Genomic DNA, 19090 nt, shown 5'->3' on the forward strand with positions numbered 1-19090 from the left:
CAGCAGAGCAGATGGGACCGAAGATCCCCATGGCGGAGCAGAAGACCACCAGAGCCAGACAGTAGACCACCAGGGCGGAGCAGAGGACCACCAGAGCCAGACAGTAGACCACCACGGCGGAGCAGAGAACCCCCACGGCAGAGCGGACGGAGCCGGGACCCATGGCAGAGACTGGGGCCTAGAGAAAACAGAGACAGACAACACAGGCAGTGCATTCCTGGTTTCAGGGACCAAGGCAGGGAACACAAGAAGCTCATCAATGTTCTCTAGAGCAGTGATAGAGTTAAAGGGACAGACACGGAATGTATTATTCTCTGGGTTCATGACAGGCAGGCACTCCATAGCCGTAACAGGATGGACAGAGAGTTCACAGATGGCCTCCTTGGCCGGAACAGAACAGGCAAAGAGTTCACAGACGGCCTCCATAGCCGTGACAGGACAGGACGAGAGTTCACAGACGGCCTCCTTGGCCGGAACAGAACAGGCAAAGAGTTCACAGATGGCCTCCATAGCATGACAGGGCAGGACAAGAATTCACAGACGGCCTCCATAGCCGTGACAGGACGGGTAGAGAGTTCATAAGTGGATACCACTGACACCTCTGGAGGTTCTGCAGCGGATGCCGCCACCTCTGGAGGTTCTACAGTAGTGCCATCAGGAAATAGGGAGAGCGCATTAATGGTTCCTTCGACTGCGACATGACAGGCTGCGAGTGCCTTGCTGGGCGCCACCACCGTACAAGGAGTTGAAGCGAGCGCCGCCGCCTCGGGAGGTTCTGCAGCATCAGCCGCCACCTCTGGAAACATCATAGTAGGCGCCGCTATTTCAAGAGTCTCAGTGGTGGTGTATGCAGCCCATACACTCCATAAAGTGATCCCCATTATGGGAAGCGCTACAGACGGGGGAATAGGTTCAGGAACAGGAGGGATAGCGTGAGTGGGTTTGGGGATACCGGCTGTGTGTGCGGCCACCAATGGTGGGTCCTCTATGCTGGATGCTAGTCTGGGATACTGATGAACAGTCCCTGAGGGTCTGGGTGCCACAGACAGGAAGTGACAGGACTCTGAGTGAACAGACGTGATGTGACGTGACTCTGGATGATCAGCTGTGATGTGACCTGATTCATGAGGATCAACTGTGACTTGATGTGACTCAGAAAGAGCAGATGTGACTTGACTCAACTCGTAAGGATCCACTGTGACTTGACTTGACCTTTGAAGATTGGCCGTGACTTGACTTGACTCATGACGAGCAACTGTGACTTGACTTGACTTATGACAAGCAACTGTGACTTGACTTGCCTCATGAAGATCTGCTGTGAGTTGACTTGACTCAGGGTAATCAACTGTGACTTGACTTGACTCATGACGATCAACTGTGACTTGACTTGTCTCATGACGATCAACTGTGACTTGACTCATGACGATCAACTGTGACTTGACTTGACTCAGGAAGATCAACTGTGATTTGACTTGCCTCATGACGATCAACTGTGACTTGATTTGACTCCGGATTGGCAGCTGTGACATAACAGGGCGCTGTTGTGTCCGCCGTTTTGCGATCAGGCTCCGCTGTCGCCGCCATTTTGTGAGCGTGCTCTAGTGCGGCTGCCATTACATGAGTGAGTGCGGGGTCGCATTCCTCCACGATACCCACAGTGAACGCTGAACCAACCGTCAACAAAGCATAATCCATAAACTGACTTAAAGATAAACGCGGACCCTCATGAATGAGTTTGGACTTTAGCGGTTGATTAATGCCCTCACAGAAAAAGTCTATCAACACACAGTCTGGCAGATCTGAATAATGAGCGATGGCTAAATATTCTTGAATATAGCCCTCCAGCGATCGTGTGCCCTGTCTAAGGGCTAACAATATTCTTGCTGTATCCATACCCGTCCAATGTCCATCTGAGAAACCGCTGGATCCTTGTGTGTTGAGTATTCTGTTACGGGGCTGACGAGACATGAGACGTGAGGATCCAAATGCAAGGCTTTATTCGTAGACATGGTTAGAGACAGGCAAGGGTCAGATAATGGCAACGGATATATAGAGGGCAAGACACAAGAATATCCCTAGGACTAGCGTGGGTCTACGATCAGCGAACAGAATTAACAGGGCAAGACTAGAGGGGTAAATCCAAATACAATGCAATCCAAGGTCCAGGCAGGGGCAAACAGTATCTGAATAGGGCAAGACGAGAGGGGGAATCCGAGGTACACAGGCAAAGATCAGGATACAAGAAAACAGACAAGGCAAGACTAAGGTAAGGCTATGAAAACTAACGGGCTCTGTAGAGTAGCTATCGCTAGGTGAGTGATATATGCTAAACAATACTCGGCAGCTTGACGGGGATAAGAGTGAGTGTTTTATAGGGAAGTTGTGATTGATGACAGCTGTGTGCAATCAGTGATGTGTGCAATCAACTGTGTGTGTGTGATCAGAGCAATGGATGATGGGAACTGTAGTCCGGGTGCAGTGCAACAGTGGTGTGGTGCAAGAGTCCATAGTAGTGGAAGGGAGACCTCTGGTGACGAGCAGATGGAAGTTCATGGACCGGATTCGTGACACCTATCATATATATATTTAAATTAATCCAAAATGCCGCTGCAAGATTAATCTTTAATGAGCCGAAAAGAACGCATGTCACACCTCTGTTCATCAGTTTGCACTGGCTACCAGTAGCTGCTCGCATTAAATTCAAGGCATTAATGTTTGCCTACAAAACCACCACTGGCTCTGTCTGCACCCGTTTATCTAAATTCATTACTTCAGAGTTATGTGCCCTCTAAAAGCTTGCGTTCTGCAAGTGAACGGCGTATTATTGTGCTATCTCAAAGAGGCACAAAATCACTTTTACGGACTTTTTCATTAACTGTTCCCTCCTGGTAGAATGACCTGCCCAACTCAATCCCAGCAGCTGAGTCCTTAACCATCTTCAAGAAATGACTAAAAACACATCTGTTCCACCTTTATTTGACCCTCTAACTCTAGCACTTTCTATTTTAATTCTACTTTATATTTATCTTCTTTTTTTTATTTTCTATTAAAAAAAAACAACAAAAAACAAACAAACACTAGCTTTCTATTTTTTCTATTCTACAACAATTCTGTGTTTTTCTGTCAATATGGGGTGATGTGTGTACATTAATGAGGAAAAAAATTAACTTAAATGATTTTAGCAAATGGCTGAGAGTGAAAAATTTAAGGGGGTCTGAATACTTTCCGTACCCACTGTATATATATATATATAAACACACACACCTTGTTACGTGTACAGCGTTAGGCTAACCGAGACTTGTCACTTGCACATATATATTGTTGCTCTTTTGTTAGTTTTGACTGCTTTTATTGTCCTCATTTGTAAGTCGCTTTGGATAAAAGCGTCTACTAAATTACTTAATGTAAAGTAAATATATATATCAATGATATTTATATATAGAAATGGTGGTGGGCTGCCTGGACCAAAAAATGCCTGGGCCGATTTTTTGTCCCAGTCCAGCCCTGCTCATGATCCTTCAAAAATCATTCTAATAATATGATTTAGTGCTCAATAAACATTTATTTATATTTTTATTAATGAACAGTTGTGTTGCTTAATATTTTTTGTGGAAACCATGGAATCTTTTTTTCAGGATTGTTGGATGAATAGAATGTTCAAAATAACAGCATTTATTTGAAATTGAAATCTTTGAAACTTTTTTTTTACTGTCACTTTTGATCAATTTAATGCATCCTTGCTGGATAAGTGTTAATTTCTTTAAAAAAAAAAAATAATAATAATAATAGTAATAATCTTACTGACCCTCAACTTTTAAACAGTATTGTACATTCAACTCATTAACCTAATCAGTCTTTTTTAAATTACATTTTCAATATGATGGCATTATTATTATTATGTGCACACCATTTTCAGATGGAGGAAAACTTCATTTTGAATAAGATTCTATTGTTTATATTTTCGATGTACATTTACATTGCATTTAGTCATTTAGCTGATGCTTTTATCCAAAGCAACTTACAAGTGAAGACAATAGAAGCAATCAAAACCAACAAAAGAGCAATGATATGTAAGTGCTATTACAAGTCTTGGTTAGTTTAACACAGTACATGCATCAAGTTTTTTTTCTTTTCTTTTATAATAAATAAAAACAAACAAGTAGACAGAAGAGGACCCACTTTATATTAAGTGGTCTTAACAACTATGTACTTACATTTAAATTAATAATTTGGTACAATGCACTTATTGTGTACATACATGTTTTTACATTGTACTTATATAAAAAAAAATACCTGCATGTAATTACATCTGTAATTAATTTCTGTAATTACATTTATAATTACACAGTTACAAGCTTCCTCCTGACTCCCTTACACCTTAACCCACCTTTAAACCTACCCATACCAACAAACCTGTCCCTAACCTTACCCGTATCCCATCTCAATAGGATATATGAACTGGATATATTCATATATGAATATGAACACACTAAGTACATTGTACTTAATTTTTGATGTAAGTACATAGTAGTTAAGGCCACTTAATATAAAGTGGGGTCACAGAACAAAAAAAGAATAGAAGACGGTAGTGTTACAGGGTAATTTTAAATAATAATAAAAAAGAAGTCGAAAAATTGAAAAAGAATAGACAATGAAAGTGTTAGAGGGTCAGTTTTTGAAAACAAATAAATAAATAAAAAGAAAACAAGTTGAAAGAATAGAAAAAGAATAGAGAATGCATAGAATAGAAAAAGAATAGAGAGTGCAAGTGTTAGATGATCAAGTTTTTTAATAAATAAAAAGAAAACAAGTACATAAGAGTGTCAAGTGTAGGAAGAGATGTTTTTTTTTTTTTTTCATTTCAATGTACAACTATTGTATATGCACCTACGTGGTAATCACCCTATTCTTCATGCAATTTTTTCCTGACTTTCTTTTCTGCTCACTCATGCCATTTATTACACTGCATTATGTCATTAACCCCATCATTCATTCTCATTCATGTTCTTCACAATAGACGTCAAGAAGGTGAAGGATAAATTGTACAATATAAGCCAGTAACCTTTTTTTAAATATAAGATTTGCTGAGTATTGATTTATGCTATTTTGTTACAACTCTTCCTCCTGGCTCCAAATTTGCATTTGATGTCTTGCATTACATTAAAACTACATATTTTTATGTCTGTACCCTCATGGACACATACAGATATAAACAAAAAGATGTGAATAAAAATATATATTTTGACATATTTTACATGCACATACATTGATCAAAACTACATTTTAAATAGCACATCTAAAGTATTCTCATACAGGTAAACAGTTATTTATTCATTTCCTTCACACATGCATAACTAAACATGATTTAAAAATGAAATTAGCATGTACTGGCATACCAGTGCTTGTCACTTGGCATTTTCAAGTCACTTTGTACTTTTATAAATCTTGACTTGTTCCTGCTTAACATAGGATCACTTCTATACAAATTAGCATCAAAATATAATTATGCATGCATTTTATAAATAAGGACCTGCTAAAGGTATGATCTTTATGGCAGGATTAACAATAGCACTGTATTTATATGTTCTGATATTACTGGAACAACGTCTCAATGTAATTTCATGAACACAGTCTGGCTGGTTCAGTCTTTTGTAAGAACCTCTGTGGTTGTTTGTAGGTGGGGCAGATGGAGTCACAGCCACCAACACTGTATCTGGACTGATGGCTCTCAAAGCCGACGCCACACCCTGGCCTGGGATTGGCAGAGGCGCGAGAACTACATACGGCGGCGTTTCTGGTAAGAGAGAGAGAGTGTGTGTGTGTGGTGTTGGCTGGCGCACTGGCTGCTGAGATGTCTGGGCATGCTCTGGACAGGTCCTGCCTGCACAGACAGATGGACTAGATCAGGTGTGAAAGTACTGGGCATGCTCTCTGCTCTCTAGAAATGGAGCTTCAGTGTGGGAGGCTTATAGTAAAAATACATAAATCCAGCTTGAAGTACACTGCAAAAATCACTTTGTCAATCAATATTTTTAAATTATTTTCCAATAAAAATAAAGTATCCTTAAAACAAAACAAAAATAATTATATATTAAGACATAAATTGAATATTATTTTAATTAATATGATTGTTTTTCATACATTACTGGTAAATTGTTTTTTTCTTGTTTTAAGCATAAATACAAATCAATTTTGATTTTCTTTTTTTAATAAATGAGACTTACGCTTAAAGCAAGAAATAAATAAAATAAAAAAATGTAAATACAATTTATATAATTGTTTTATTATTTAAATGAACTTGAATTCAAGATTCAAATTATTGTCTTACTTCAAATGTCAGTTAGTATATTTTTATCATATTTTCCAGAAAAAAATTTATGTATGTGTTTAAATATCCATAAAAATCCATAAATCCATCCAAAATCCATCCATAAATTCACTTCAATTAATCACATCATACTTACTACAATTATTTTTCATACATTAATGGCAATTTTTTTCCCCTTGCTTTAAGCATAAAAACAAGATAATTTTTTTTTCCTTGTAAACAAGATATATACTTGTAATGAGGCGACAGGGACGAGAAACGTGTGGATACATTTGCAAAGCTTTATTCATAAAATGGTCAGAAAAAGGCAACAGGTAAACTGAGGGCAAGACACAAGAGTAATCCGATAAACAGGCGTAGGTCGATCAACGGCAAACATAATTCAAAGGGCTTGACAAGAGGGGTAATCCAATAACATGAGCAATAGTCCAGACGAGGTGCAAACACAGTCCGAAACAGCAAGGCAAAGGGTTAATCCAAGATACACAGGCAGAAGATCAGAACACGAGAAAACAGGCAAGGCAAGACTTTGACTAGACTATGGAAACTAGAACTAGAAACTTAAACAAGGACAGGGAACAGGCTCTGTAAAATAGCTACGCTAAACAGCATAAACGCGAAAACAGTACTCGGCCCTGAACAGTGGTTAGGGCCTCGTATTTACATCTGTAAGTGTGTTTGATTGGTTGCAGGTGAGTGCATAATCAGTGCAATGAAACATGGGAAATGTAGTCCAGGGTGATGTGTGACAGTATGTGTGGTGTGAGTGTCTATAAAAACCGGGGGGGCGGCCTCTGGTGGCAAGTGAACAGAAGTCCATGAACAGGATTTGTGACAATACTAATTAAGAAAAAGCGTTTGTAATAGTGTAATGTATATTACTGCAAATGTGTGAATTGACACACACATTTTAAACTCCCAGGTTATACAATCACATGTACGCATTTACAAATTGCTTTCATTAGTGTTCGGAAAGAACATGTCAATATGTGTCTGTGAGCTTACCACTAATAAAAACAATCTCTGTGGTCCCAGATATTCACGTATGTGCTTTATAGTTTCAGCTGTGTACAGTTGAGTGTGTAAAAGCTTCACCTCAGCACACCTCTCCCTTCTCCCTTCAGCTGAGCTGCCACAATGTCTGCAGAGGCAAGGACAGGGTCAGAAACACGGCCTGCATTAAAAATTAATACTCATACTATTGAGGCTCTATTTTATGCAAGCAAAACTGACTGGCTGTCATATTTTTCACTTTTAAAGTATTATGGGCCTCACCGTGCTGCTTTCCCATGGGACCCAGCCTTGCAGCAATGGTCTAGGACTCTGCCCGAGACCAACCTATTGATCAGCGGGGCCCTAAAGGGCCCGTGCGGCCCCACATATTTTATCTGCTCCCAGGACAGTAGCTCTCTTCAGACTTTTTGTTTCAGAAGCCCATATCCAGAGCATAAAACCATCTGCAGAGCATCCAGGGGCACATAAATGTGTGCCGCCCTGAGCTCTCAGTGGAGCTGGCTTGATTCTCTAATGTATTCAGTAATTTAATGTTTAACTCAGCAGCAGTCGCCAGGTTTAAGGTGCTTTGATTTATGTGGCAAGTGGCATAAACTCTAAGTGTGGAGGAAATCAATCTTTTCTGTGACGTTTTTTTTTTCTCTCAACTTTTTAATCACAGTTTTTGTACTACATTCTTGCATTAGCCACTAATGTTTAGTATAGGGATAGAGAGGGTATTTTAAACTTTTAAATTAAACTAATTCTAACTCATTAGTTGATTAATAAAAAAATTGTCTTTTCGTTGCTGTTTCGTTACCTGCCCCCATTTCTGTGCTCAGATTTGTTCTAAGTCTAGATGTTCTAAAAGTCTAGATGAGGGATTTTCCATTGATGTAAGATTGAAGAGGTTTCCGTCCATGCAAAGGTCCAAATAATAACTTAAACAGGGGTGCGTTTCCCAAAAGCAACTATGGTCGCAAGTTCTGTCGTTACCAATAGAGTTCAATGGAACTAACGACCATAGTTAGCTAACGATGATTTTGGGAAATGCACCCCAGGTCGGGTTAGGGATGCACCGATGTATCAGCCAATAATCGATATCAGCCATCGGCCAATTGTTTAAAAACAGTCAGTGACTAGGGGCGATTTTATATTCTGTCAATCAAAAGGAGGCAGAAAACGTGGGAAGAAACTGCAACTTGTGTGTGAAGAAAACATCTCTTGTGTAAAATGTAGGGCTGTTGAATTAATGCAATAATGCATTAATCTCAATCTCACTGCACAAAAATAGAGCAGTTCTGTTTGAGTCACCTGTAGTTCAAAGCAGGGTTTCCAAGTCCACAATTTTTCCCTTTATCAAACATTTTTGTAGCGCACCTCCTATCCAATAAAAGAGCTTTGTGCTTTGTTACTTCTGATAAGAAACAAAGTTTCAGCTCTCAAATAATGTCCACTTCCTCACAAAATTCAAACAATAAATGCTGTTTGACGCTATTAAATGAGGCGACAGATTGCTTTAGCCACCTCAGTTAAAGCAGCAGTACAATTCATCTCTTCCTTTTTAATACAAGTTATAGTACAAAATAAAATAAACATGACTAAAAATCAGAAAGTATGTTAAAAGATCACTTACTGAAATGTATTATGTAACCACTCAATTGTTTCAATGGTTTGGACAGCTAAACTATAATAAAACGTCAACTGAATATCAGGTTATGTAGGATTACATTTATAAAGAAGCATTATATTTTGTGATTTCACTGTAACAGAGAGCTGTCGATGAGCAATAGGACAGTGGAGTGTGTGTAAGCTGAACATATTTGAAAGCAAATCACTGATTTTTAGGGGAATGGGATGAAAAACCAAATATGGTCTAGTATCGCCTAGAATTTTATTGTAAATTCTCTGGTTGACATTAACAATACCTTGTGAAAGTTAGAGGTCATAAACCATCGACAGTCTCTCAAGATGTACAGAGCAGAGCTTCTCAAGCTGTAGTCCACGAACGTTCCTAGTGGTCTGCAGGTGGAAGAAGAAACCCTTGATAGTCTCTCAAGATGTACAGAGTAGAGCTTCTCAAGCTGTAGTCCACGAACGTTCTTAGTGGTCTGCAGGTGGAAAAAAATAACCCTCGATAGTCTCTCAAGATGTACAGAGTAGAGCTTCTCAAGCTGTAGTCCACGAAGGTTCCTAGTGGTCTGCAGGTGGAAAAAAAAACTTTCGATAGTCTCTCAAGATGTACAGAGCAGAGCTTCTCAAGCTGTAACCCATGAATGTTCTTAAAAAAACGTTAACACTGGACAATTAGTTGAAATAAAGTCAGTATTATGATAGTCTTTCTAGTGATGTTACAGCAATGCAGAAGGCTGTAATTTTATTAAATAATTAGATAAATATAGTCTGTATGTGCTGGGTTGCAAACCCGAGACTTTTGTTCATCTACGAGACACAAATGAAGATATTTTTAATTAAACTTGAGAGATTTCTGGCCCTCCATTAAAATTCCATTACACCAAAACTTTCAAGCAGATCAACCATACAAAGTTGGCATGTGAGAACAAACCTCATTGTTTCTTGTGTGTTAAGCAAGCACATTTGAGCTTCTGTTTATCATATTTGATGAGCTCTATGTGTGTGCGCTGATCAAAGTTTATATATGAGTAAAAGCAGAAATTAAATATGTTCATCACAAAGCAAGTGTGTCTCTTCTGAAGACTTGGATTAAACCACTCTATTTATGACCTCTTTATAAACTTTTTGACACGTCAAAGTTTTTCTGCAATAGGCTTTCAACAGAGTAACAGAAATCTCTCAGATTTAATTAAAATCTTCATTTGTGTTCCGAAGATGAACGGAAGTTTTATGATTTAGAACAACATAAGCAATGAACAATTTTCATTTTTGGGCACACTATCCCTTTCCTGATGGTTTGACACACTATGTGAAAAAAAAAAATCTGTAATATATTTGTACGGTTTCACAGAGTGCGGTTTTTGATTCATTATTATGATTTTTATTTCGTAATATATAAATTTGCTATTATATAGTCTGTGTATACTGCTTCTGTGTCATCTTTGCTGTGTAGTGATGACTGAAAATGTTTGTGTGTAGAGAAAAACATTGCTATGTTTACGATTACATTAATTTATGAGAAATGATTTGCAGTCCGGATGGAGCCAATATGGGGTACAGATCCAGGCCGCGGTCTGGTAATTGCTGACCTCTATTCTAGATCATATGGTCACTTTATTTTTCCCCTGGTTGGGCCTCCCACTGTGATTTAATTTAGCTGGCAGCGTGCTCCTCATTTGATATGTGTTTTAATGATTGGTCATGCCGACCGGCTAGTCTGCTGTCACAGATATATTATTGCATCTCTTTCATTGTGCATGAAAACCATGTTCCCCAGACACCCTGGCAACATCGGCAGGCATAATTAACAGAGAGCTGCACCGTCATTCCCATCTCTTATTTGCTTTTGTTATCTAGCCGGGTCTTTTTGAGGCACAACATATTCGGGTGAAGATAGAAATCGTAGAGGATGCAGAGACCCCACGCTCCATCTCGCGCTGTGTTTGGAATTATTAATCAGAGAGTCTGGCATTGGTAGCGGACGCCTCGCGCTAACAGATGCCACCGATGGCCTCACTGAGCTGTCAATCACCTCAGCACGGGACCAGACTGAGGATGGTGCTCGTCCGGAGCTGTGCTCGCTCACATTGGAAGCTGTGATAGGACCTGCTTAGAGTAATGAGGTATTGATGAAAGATACAGAGCGCTAGCGAGTCCAGGACCGTCTCTGTTCGAAGCACAGACTGTGCTGTCTGTAAAGCACGAGTGTGATACTGCTGAACACAAGCAGCCTAGAGAAAAAAAAGGAAAAGGACTAGGAAAAGTAGGTTCATAGCAAAAGCCTCAGTAACCATAGGTTTTTGTGCTTTCACAGTTGCACTCACTATAGCAAGTGCGTAAAAATTGCTGAGAAATTATATGAAGTTAGTATGTATGGGTACTTTATTAAAATTGTAAGTGCATTTTCCCATTTAATGTGAAACATTTAAGCATGTTCTCTTCATATGTTTTTTTTTTCTTTATTTGAATAAATATTATGTAAAAAAGCTAACCTAGCATAAAAAGTAGCTAATTTTGTGTCTGTAAATGTAATTTAGTTAAACCTTCAAACCTGTTACATCTCTTATTTTCTGGGAAATATATCAATACCTACAGACCAAATTTCAAACTAGCCACAATGGAGTGTAAGCTTAATTTAGTCTAAATTAAAATAATCTTATATATATATATATATATATATATACACATTTTCATTTCCATAAATTTTAATTTTAATTTTATATTCGAAATCACAACTGTGGAATTGCTAAAGCACATAAATTAGGGTTTAGACTGTCCTAAAACATTTAGACTGGGGGGGAATAAAATTAATTAAAATAAAACATTTCTAAGAATTTATGACCCTATTTTGAACCCTGTTTATGGAAAGATTGGACAATGATTTTAGAAGTCTGGCATACCCACCAAGTCTGTTGTTTCACTGGAAGATTAAGAGATGACACTTAAAAAGTTGTAATAAACAATTACCAAAAATTATTATTACAAAATTACACAAATAAAGCACATAAACATGTATTTGGAAAATAAAATCTATATTTGATCTATAAGTCACTTTGACATTTGATTGTATAGTGTAACACTGGAATATAGTTTATAAACTTACCAGTGACTGTCAAGTTTGTTTTCAACATGGTTACAGTTTTTAAAAATAAATTACATAAAATACTCTGTGTTGCTGTGAACAAAGATACATCTCTTCATCAGGATGTTATTAATCTCAGACTTGTGTTCCTGTTTTGTTGTTTTCCTCCCCATGTGTTCCTTGTTTTCCCTCTTGTGTCATTATCCCCTTTTTTGGTTATCTTCCTGTTCCTGCTCCCTGAGTGTTTCCAATTTGATTCCAGGTGTGTCTTATTATTAGTTATCCTCCTCACCTGTCTGCCCCTCGTTATCTGCCCTATTTGAGTTCCAGCCTATGCGAGTCTCCGTTGTCCAGAATTGTTCGTCCTTGTGCTACGTGTGTGCCTGCCTGCCCTGAATTTCCCCGAAGTAGAAGATTAAAGACTGTGTTTTGAATTTACTCCTGTGTCTCCTCGTTCCTCCACAGTAGCCGATTCGTGACAATTAAGCATTTTCGCATTGAAATACATTACATTTTCAGTTTTAGGTAAAATTCACAGGAAAAGGTGATTTGATTGTTAGCTCAATAAGACATACGTATAGAGTATAAATTTGTCATGACCAGTGAAATACAGTACACTAAATGAAATGTTCCATTAAGAATCTACTGTAATTAAATAAAACTACAGGTATTCTGTTGCAGTGTTGTTTGAGTGAAGTACCAATGTAGTGATGAAGTACAGTTACTCAAGTACTTAAACCCCTGCTCAAGAGACAATATTAGATCGCCTGAGCTAAGTTTAGCATTTGCCTGGCTGTGCTGCTGTTGACATGCAGTGAACTTTTGCCGACAACTTCACCACAGGTACTGGTGACAAACAGGCATGAGCGACCCTGTTTGACAAGGACATGTTGGGGTTGTCAGAGCAACAGGAGCTGTCAGCGTGGCCAGCGTGAAAAAGAAGAACAAAGCGCAGGGAAGGACAGAGCCAGTGCCACAATAACATCACAACAGTATCACAGGACTGAAGCTTTTCTTGAGTGGAAGTGTGCTGCCTGACAACATTATCTGTGTTGGCTGCCATCGGCTGACAAGTGCTTTGATGGCTCTCAACCTTTGTTCCACAAGTCCTGTCCATATTAATGTGATTGTGACATCACTCACAGTACAATAGCCCATTGCCGGATGAGTTGTAGCAGATGTCTTACTTGAACATTATTACCTCCATATGTATTTGACTCGCTCAGACATTTAAGAGTGATGTGTTCAGAGCTCTAGCCTCTCGACTTAAACTGTACTGAGCCAAACCCCCATCTCTAAATCACACCCAAATGGCTTTCATTGCGAGCCGAGTGATGTCTTCTTATGATATTAGGTTGTCAGAACAGAGCAGAGATGACAAATTCTACCTGACGTGCCATCCATTCAGCCAACAGGTGGAAGAGCAGAGAAAAAGTGAGGGCGACAGGAAATGCCAGAGGCTTAGGGAAGCGCCCATATGTACATAATTAACCATGCAGCATGGGGATGCAAAAAAAATATGTGCCGTGATTGAATTTATCTCCCCAATTTGGGAATAGTGTAGGTTATGAAGATCGTTTTGTATGCCGGAGTGCGGCTAAAAAAGAAGCTGTCTCAAGCCATCAAACAGTGGAAGTGGAGTTCTGAGCCGCGCCGGGCGAAATGAATGTGGACAAACGTACGGCTGTGATCAATGAATGGGAACCTGCTGGGAAAATGAGGTTAAATGTAATGTGATAAACACTTCCATCTGTCTGGCTGATCAGAAAGCTGCTCGGCTTTCATTAGGGAATCCTGCCATCCTCAGAGATGAAGAGAGAAAGGCACGGGGAGGGTTGTACTGCTGCATAGGTGAACCCAGACACCCAGACAGCTGCCTCACTGTCCGCTGATTGCTTTAAGGCTGCATCCAAACCAATATGGAACATAGTAAGTGACTGTTATGAAACACTCTACATAGCTCTACATGCCACACAACCAGGACTCCACTCTGGAGACTCAACTTACAATAGAGCACTGCAGGAATCAGTACTAAAAACCCAAAAACAAGCATATTTGCAGTACCAATTCCATCATTCCGAAGACAATAGTGTTTTTGGTTAAATGCCTGAAATAAGGTCTGTGGTTAACACAATCTCATGATATTGTCATGTTTTAATTTTACTACAAAAATTAATTTGTAATTCCCACTCATGATTTTTTAAGCTTTCAGGTGTTTTGAAAAGTGTGTTTGGCTAAATGGGACTGGTTGTCTGGGACATTAAACATCATCATGCCAAACAGGTAAACTATTACATAATCTACAGAGCCCCACAGAAAAACTTTTTTGGTCCCCCTAGAAACTTTCGCAACAGTTTTGCTAGTGAACACAAATGTTATGCGAGCGAGCGCTAAGTTCTTCAGGGCAACATGATACTTTTGCAAGACAATGCAAAGTTTTGCAAGTGAAACCAAAATCATTGAAATTTAATTTTTACTCCCATCTCATATTTTTTCAACATCACCATATCTCTTTAGGTATACGTACTAGTCCACTTTTACAGCCTTGTTGCCTTTACACTTGCTCTCATGCAAACTATTTTAACTAAAACTTACCAACTTTTACATATTAAATAAAGATCAAAGCAGTTGTCAGAAGTGGTGATGTTAAAGTTGTGGTGTAGTTTGTTCATAGTTTTTAACTTTAGTTTCTTTTGAAGATTGTATTTAGGATTTAAAATTCATAAAATTTGTGGTAATTTGTGAATATTATCTTAATAAACAAAACATGTAAGAATGGAAACATCTTGTATTTTTTCAAGGGGGAACCAGGGTGATGCTAATTTATGGGTTGAAATACAAAAAATCCATCACTGTAGCATTGATTTCAGAAGATGCTGACATTAGCATGTTGCAACCAAACTGTCACGAACGAGACTCCCGCCGTGCCTCCCGCTCACCACCAGAGGGAGCTCTCTCCTGAGTTTTGAACTTTATCTGGACTACACACACAAACACACACAGACTCACATACCTGGCTCTGATTGCTCCTGCACCTGACACTCATTATGTGGACTATTTAACCAGCTCTCAGACTCTCCCTCATTGCGAAGTCTTGTATTGCCCCGGTGTACATTTCTGAGCGTTTCTTCCCGTGTCTGGCCTCTCTGTTGATTCCCGAACTCTTGCTGTTGTTCTTTGACTACTGATTGTTTGCTGCCTGCCCCGACCCTTTTGCATATCCCTGACTACGATTTGGCTTCTCTCCTCTGTTATGTTTGCTGGTGTCTGACCTTGCCTGTTTGATTACGATTTCAATAAAGCTGCAGATGGATCCTCACTCTGTTGACGTCTCGTTACAGAAGACTTCGCCATTACATGATCCAGCAGCTCTGGCTCAACTTACTACGGAAGTGTCAGCTCAGGCAAATCAACTCGCTGCTCATCAAAACCAGCTGGCTCGAACACGTCATTCTCTTCCACTCCCTCATTGAATCCTCTCCTGGCTCTTCCAGACAAATTCGACGGAAACCCCATGAAGTGTAAGGGATTTCTATTGCAGTGCTTCTTGTTTGTCAACCAACAGCCTGCGACGTACACCACTGATATCAGCAAGATCTCCTTTGTATGTTCACTCCTAACTGGGAAGGCTTTGGAGTGGGCCACGGCAGTATGGAGGGAGGATGGATCAGCTTTCCCCACATTCAGTACTCTTCTCCGACGCTTCCGAGAAATATTTGAACATCCTGAAGGAGGTAAAGATGCGGATGAACAATTGCTCGCCTTATCTCAGGGCAGAAATACCGCAGCTGAGTAAGGCTTGTCATTTTGCACCCTCGCCGCTCAGACTGATTGGGTTGAGAGCACGTTGAAACTGCTTTTCCGCAAGGGACTCAGCCCTGAACTCCAATCGGAACTAGCTTGCAGGGACGAAGGGAGAACGCTCAACCAATTCATAGAACTGGCTATTCAAATTGACAACCAGAACGATACCTACCAGTCATTCAGGTCCAATCACGTCTTCTTCCTCCTCTTCTGTGGAACCCATGCAGCTCGGATACACTCACCTGTCTCAAGAGGAGCGAGAGTGCCGAATCACTCAATGTCTGTGTCTCTATTGCGGCCAAGCCGGCCATCTCCGGGCCTCCTGTCCCACACGACCTCCTCTTCATAATCCCTCTGCGGTGAGTCCTTGCATTCAGGCACATCACTCCAGTACATGCATCAAAGTACCCATAACACTATCCATAGAGGGTAATAACATATCTACCTCAGCGCTATTGGACTCAGGGGCAGCGGGGAATTTTATGTCACATGAATTCGCTCGACAACATAACATTTCTCTAATCCCTTGCAATTCTCTGCTGGCAGTGGAGGCGCTAGATGGACGTCCTCTGGGTGAGGGAAGGGTCATGCACACCACCGTGGACTTAGGTTTGGAAACCGGGACCCTTCACACGGAGATCATTCGTTTCTTCATCATCACTTCACCACATAACCCGGTGATTCTCGGACTTCCCTGGTTACGACAACATGATCCACTCATCTCCTGGAAGGAGGGTCGGATCATTCAGTGGGATCCTTCATGTCAAGTCAAGTGTCTGAGCAACAAACCAGCAATCTCAGTTCAGGCCGTCAAACTCATGGAGGAATCAGCTCACTCATCCACACTTCCCTCAGAGTACACAGACCTTGTGGAGGCCTTCAGTAAATCCAAGGCGTCAGAACTACCTCCTCACCGCTCTAGCGACTGCGCTATTGACTTATTATCAGGCACAATACCACCCAAGGGCCGTATCTTTCCTCTATCTCAACCGGAGTCGGAGGCTATGAAGAAATATATCAACGAGGAACTTTCTAAAGGATTCATCAGACCATCAATCTTACCTGCATCAGCAGGATTCTTCTTCGTCAAGAAAAAGGATCGAGGTCTATGTCCATGTATTTTGATTACCGGGGTCTCAACGACATTACTGTCAAATTCCGATACCCATTGCCCTTCACAAGGCCAACTACTTCACCAAATTAGATCTCCACAATGCTTACAATCTCATCTGCATCAGAGAGGGTGATGAGTGGAAGACGGCCTTCTCCACCTTTACTGGGCACTATGAATATTCCGTTATGCCTTTCGGCCTTGCTAACAGTCCTTCTGTGTTCCAATCCTTCATCAATGACGTCTTCCGGGACATGCTGGATTGTTGGGTAATCGTTTACATCAATGACATCCTTATCTACTCCAACACATATGAGGAACACGTACAACACGTGAGGTCAGTGTTACAAAGACTCATCCACCATCAGCTGTATGCCAAAGCTGAGAAATGTGAATTTCACCAGACTGGTACATCATTCCTGGGTTACATCATCAGTCAGGAGGGAGTGGCAATGGATGAGAAGAAGGTCAGAGCAGTTCTTGACTGGCCACAACCGGCGACACTAAAAGTTCTAGAACGTTTCTTAGGATTTGCACATTTCTACCGCCACTTCATCAGAAACTTCAGCTCCGTGGCTGCCCCTCTAACCTCCATGACAAAGAGAAGATCTGCACATCTCATATGGTCTACCTCAGCACTAGAGGCCTTCACGGAACTCAAATCACGCTTCACATCTGCTCCCATTCTTCATCACCCTGATCCTGAAATCCCGTTCATAGTCGAGGTGGATGCCTCAAATACTGGCATCGGGGCCATTCTCTCACAGCGGCATGGTACCCCACCTAAGCTTCACCCTTGTGCCTACTTTTCTCACAAGCTCAGTTCTGCTGAACAAAACTATGATGTTGGTAACCGGGAATTGTTGGCTATGAAGGCAGCTATGGAGGAATCGCGACACTGGCTAGAGGGATCAAAGCACCCCTTCACTGTCCTGACGGATCACAAGAATCTGGAATATCTACGATCTGCTAAAAGACTAAACCCCAGACAGGCCCGATGGGCGCTGTTCTTTACACGCTTCGATTTCTCAGTCACATATCGACCTGGTTCCAGGAATACCAAGGCGGATGCTTTGTCACGTCAACACGACTGCCTAGATCCTAGTAACTTTGAGGAAAGCCTTCTCCCTGAATCATTGATTGTGGCCCCCGTCCAGTGGGACATCATGACAGAGCTTGAACAGGCCAATTCACAAGAACTCTGCCCTCCCGATAAGATCTTTGTTCCTCAGGAACTCCGTGAAAGGGTCATGCAACATGTTCACTCGGGGCTCAGCTCTGGTCATCCTGGGATTATGGCCACACTCCATCTCCTCCAGAACAAATTCTGGTGGCCAACCATGAGGACTGACACTATAGACTTTATCCACGGTTGCATCACCTGTAACGAAAGTAAATCCCCCAGACACCTACCATCCGGCTTGTTGCACCCCTTACCAGTTCCCCACCGACCATGGTCCCATCTGGCTATTGACTTCATCACTGACCTCCCCAAGTCCAATAACAACACCACAATACTCACCGTCATAGACCGTTTTTCCAAGGCCTGTCGGTTAATTCCTTTCCCCAAACTACCCACAGCTTTCGAAACAGCTGAATCCCTATGCAACTTTGTGTTTCGCTTCTATGGGCTCACTGAGGACATCGTGTCGGATCGAGGGCCCCAATTCACCTCCAGAGTATGGTCAGCTTTCTTTCAAAAACTTAATGTCAACATCAACCTCACCTCAGGATATCATCCACAATCCAATGGCCAGACAGAACGACTCAATCAGGAGATCACACGATTCCTCAGATCATACTGCCAACAGAATCAGACTGACTGGAGCCGTTACCTCATGTGGGCAGAGTATGCTCAAAATTCACTACAGAATCCCTCTACTGGTCTCACGCCGTTTCAATGCATAATGGGTTTCCAACCACCGTTATTTCCATGGTCAGGAGAACCCACTGAAGTACCTGCTGTCAATGATTGGCTCCAGAGGAGTGGGAACATCTGGAATTAAGCTCACATACACTTACTACATGCTGTTAGAAGACAAAAATCGCAAGCTGATCGTCACCGTCGCCCCAATCCTGAATACACTCCAGGGCAATGGGTCTGGTTGTCTACCCGAGATCTCTGCCTCCAACTCCC

The 19090-nt window shown here is 41.0% G+C and overlaps 1 protein-coding gene across 4 annotated transcripts in view; it reads left to right on the forward strand.

Annotated features, from left to right (window-relative positions):
• Nucleotides 1-19090, forward strand: part of dpydb (dihydropyrimidine dehydrogenase b) — a 168681-nt gene that overhangs the window by 128194 nt on the left and 21397 nt on the right. For 3 of the 4 annotated variants that reach the window (XM_016284785.1, XM_016284783.1, XM_016284784.1), the window contains one exon: nucleotides 5678-5797. In XM_016284785.1, the coding sequence (XP_016140271.1) occupies nucleotides 5678-5797 (120 nt within the window). Of the gene's footprint in view, nucleotides 1-5677; nucleotides 5798-10813; nucleotides 10888-19090 lie in introns of those variants that run through there. The other variant, XM_016284786.1, reaches the window with a different exon arrangement.

Source organism: Sinocyclocheilus grahami, unplaced genomic scaffold, assembly GCF_001515645.1.
Source record: "Sinocyclocheilus grahami isolate Dianchi unplaced genomic scaffold, SAMN03320097.WGS_v1.1 scaffold188.1, whole genome shotgun sequence".
Lineage (NCBI taxonomy): Eukaryota > Metazoa > Chordata > Actinopteri > Cypriniformes > Cyprinidae > Sinocyclocheilus > Sinocyclocheilus grahami.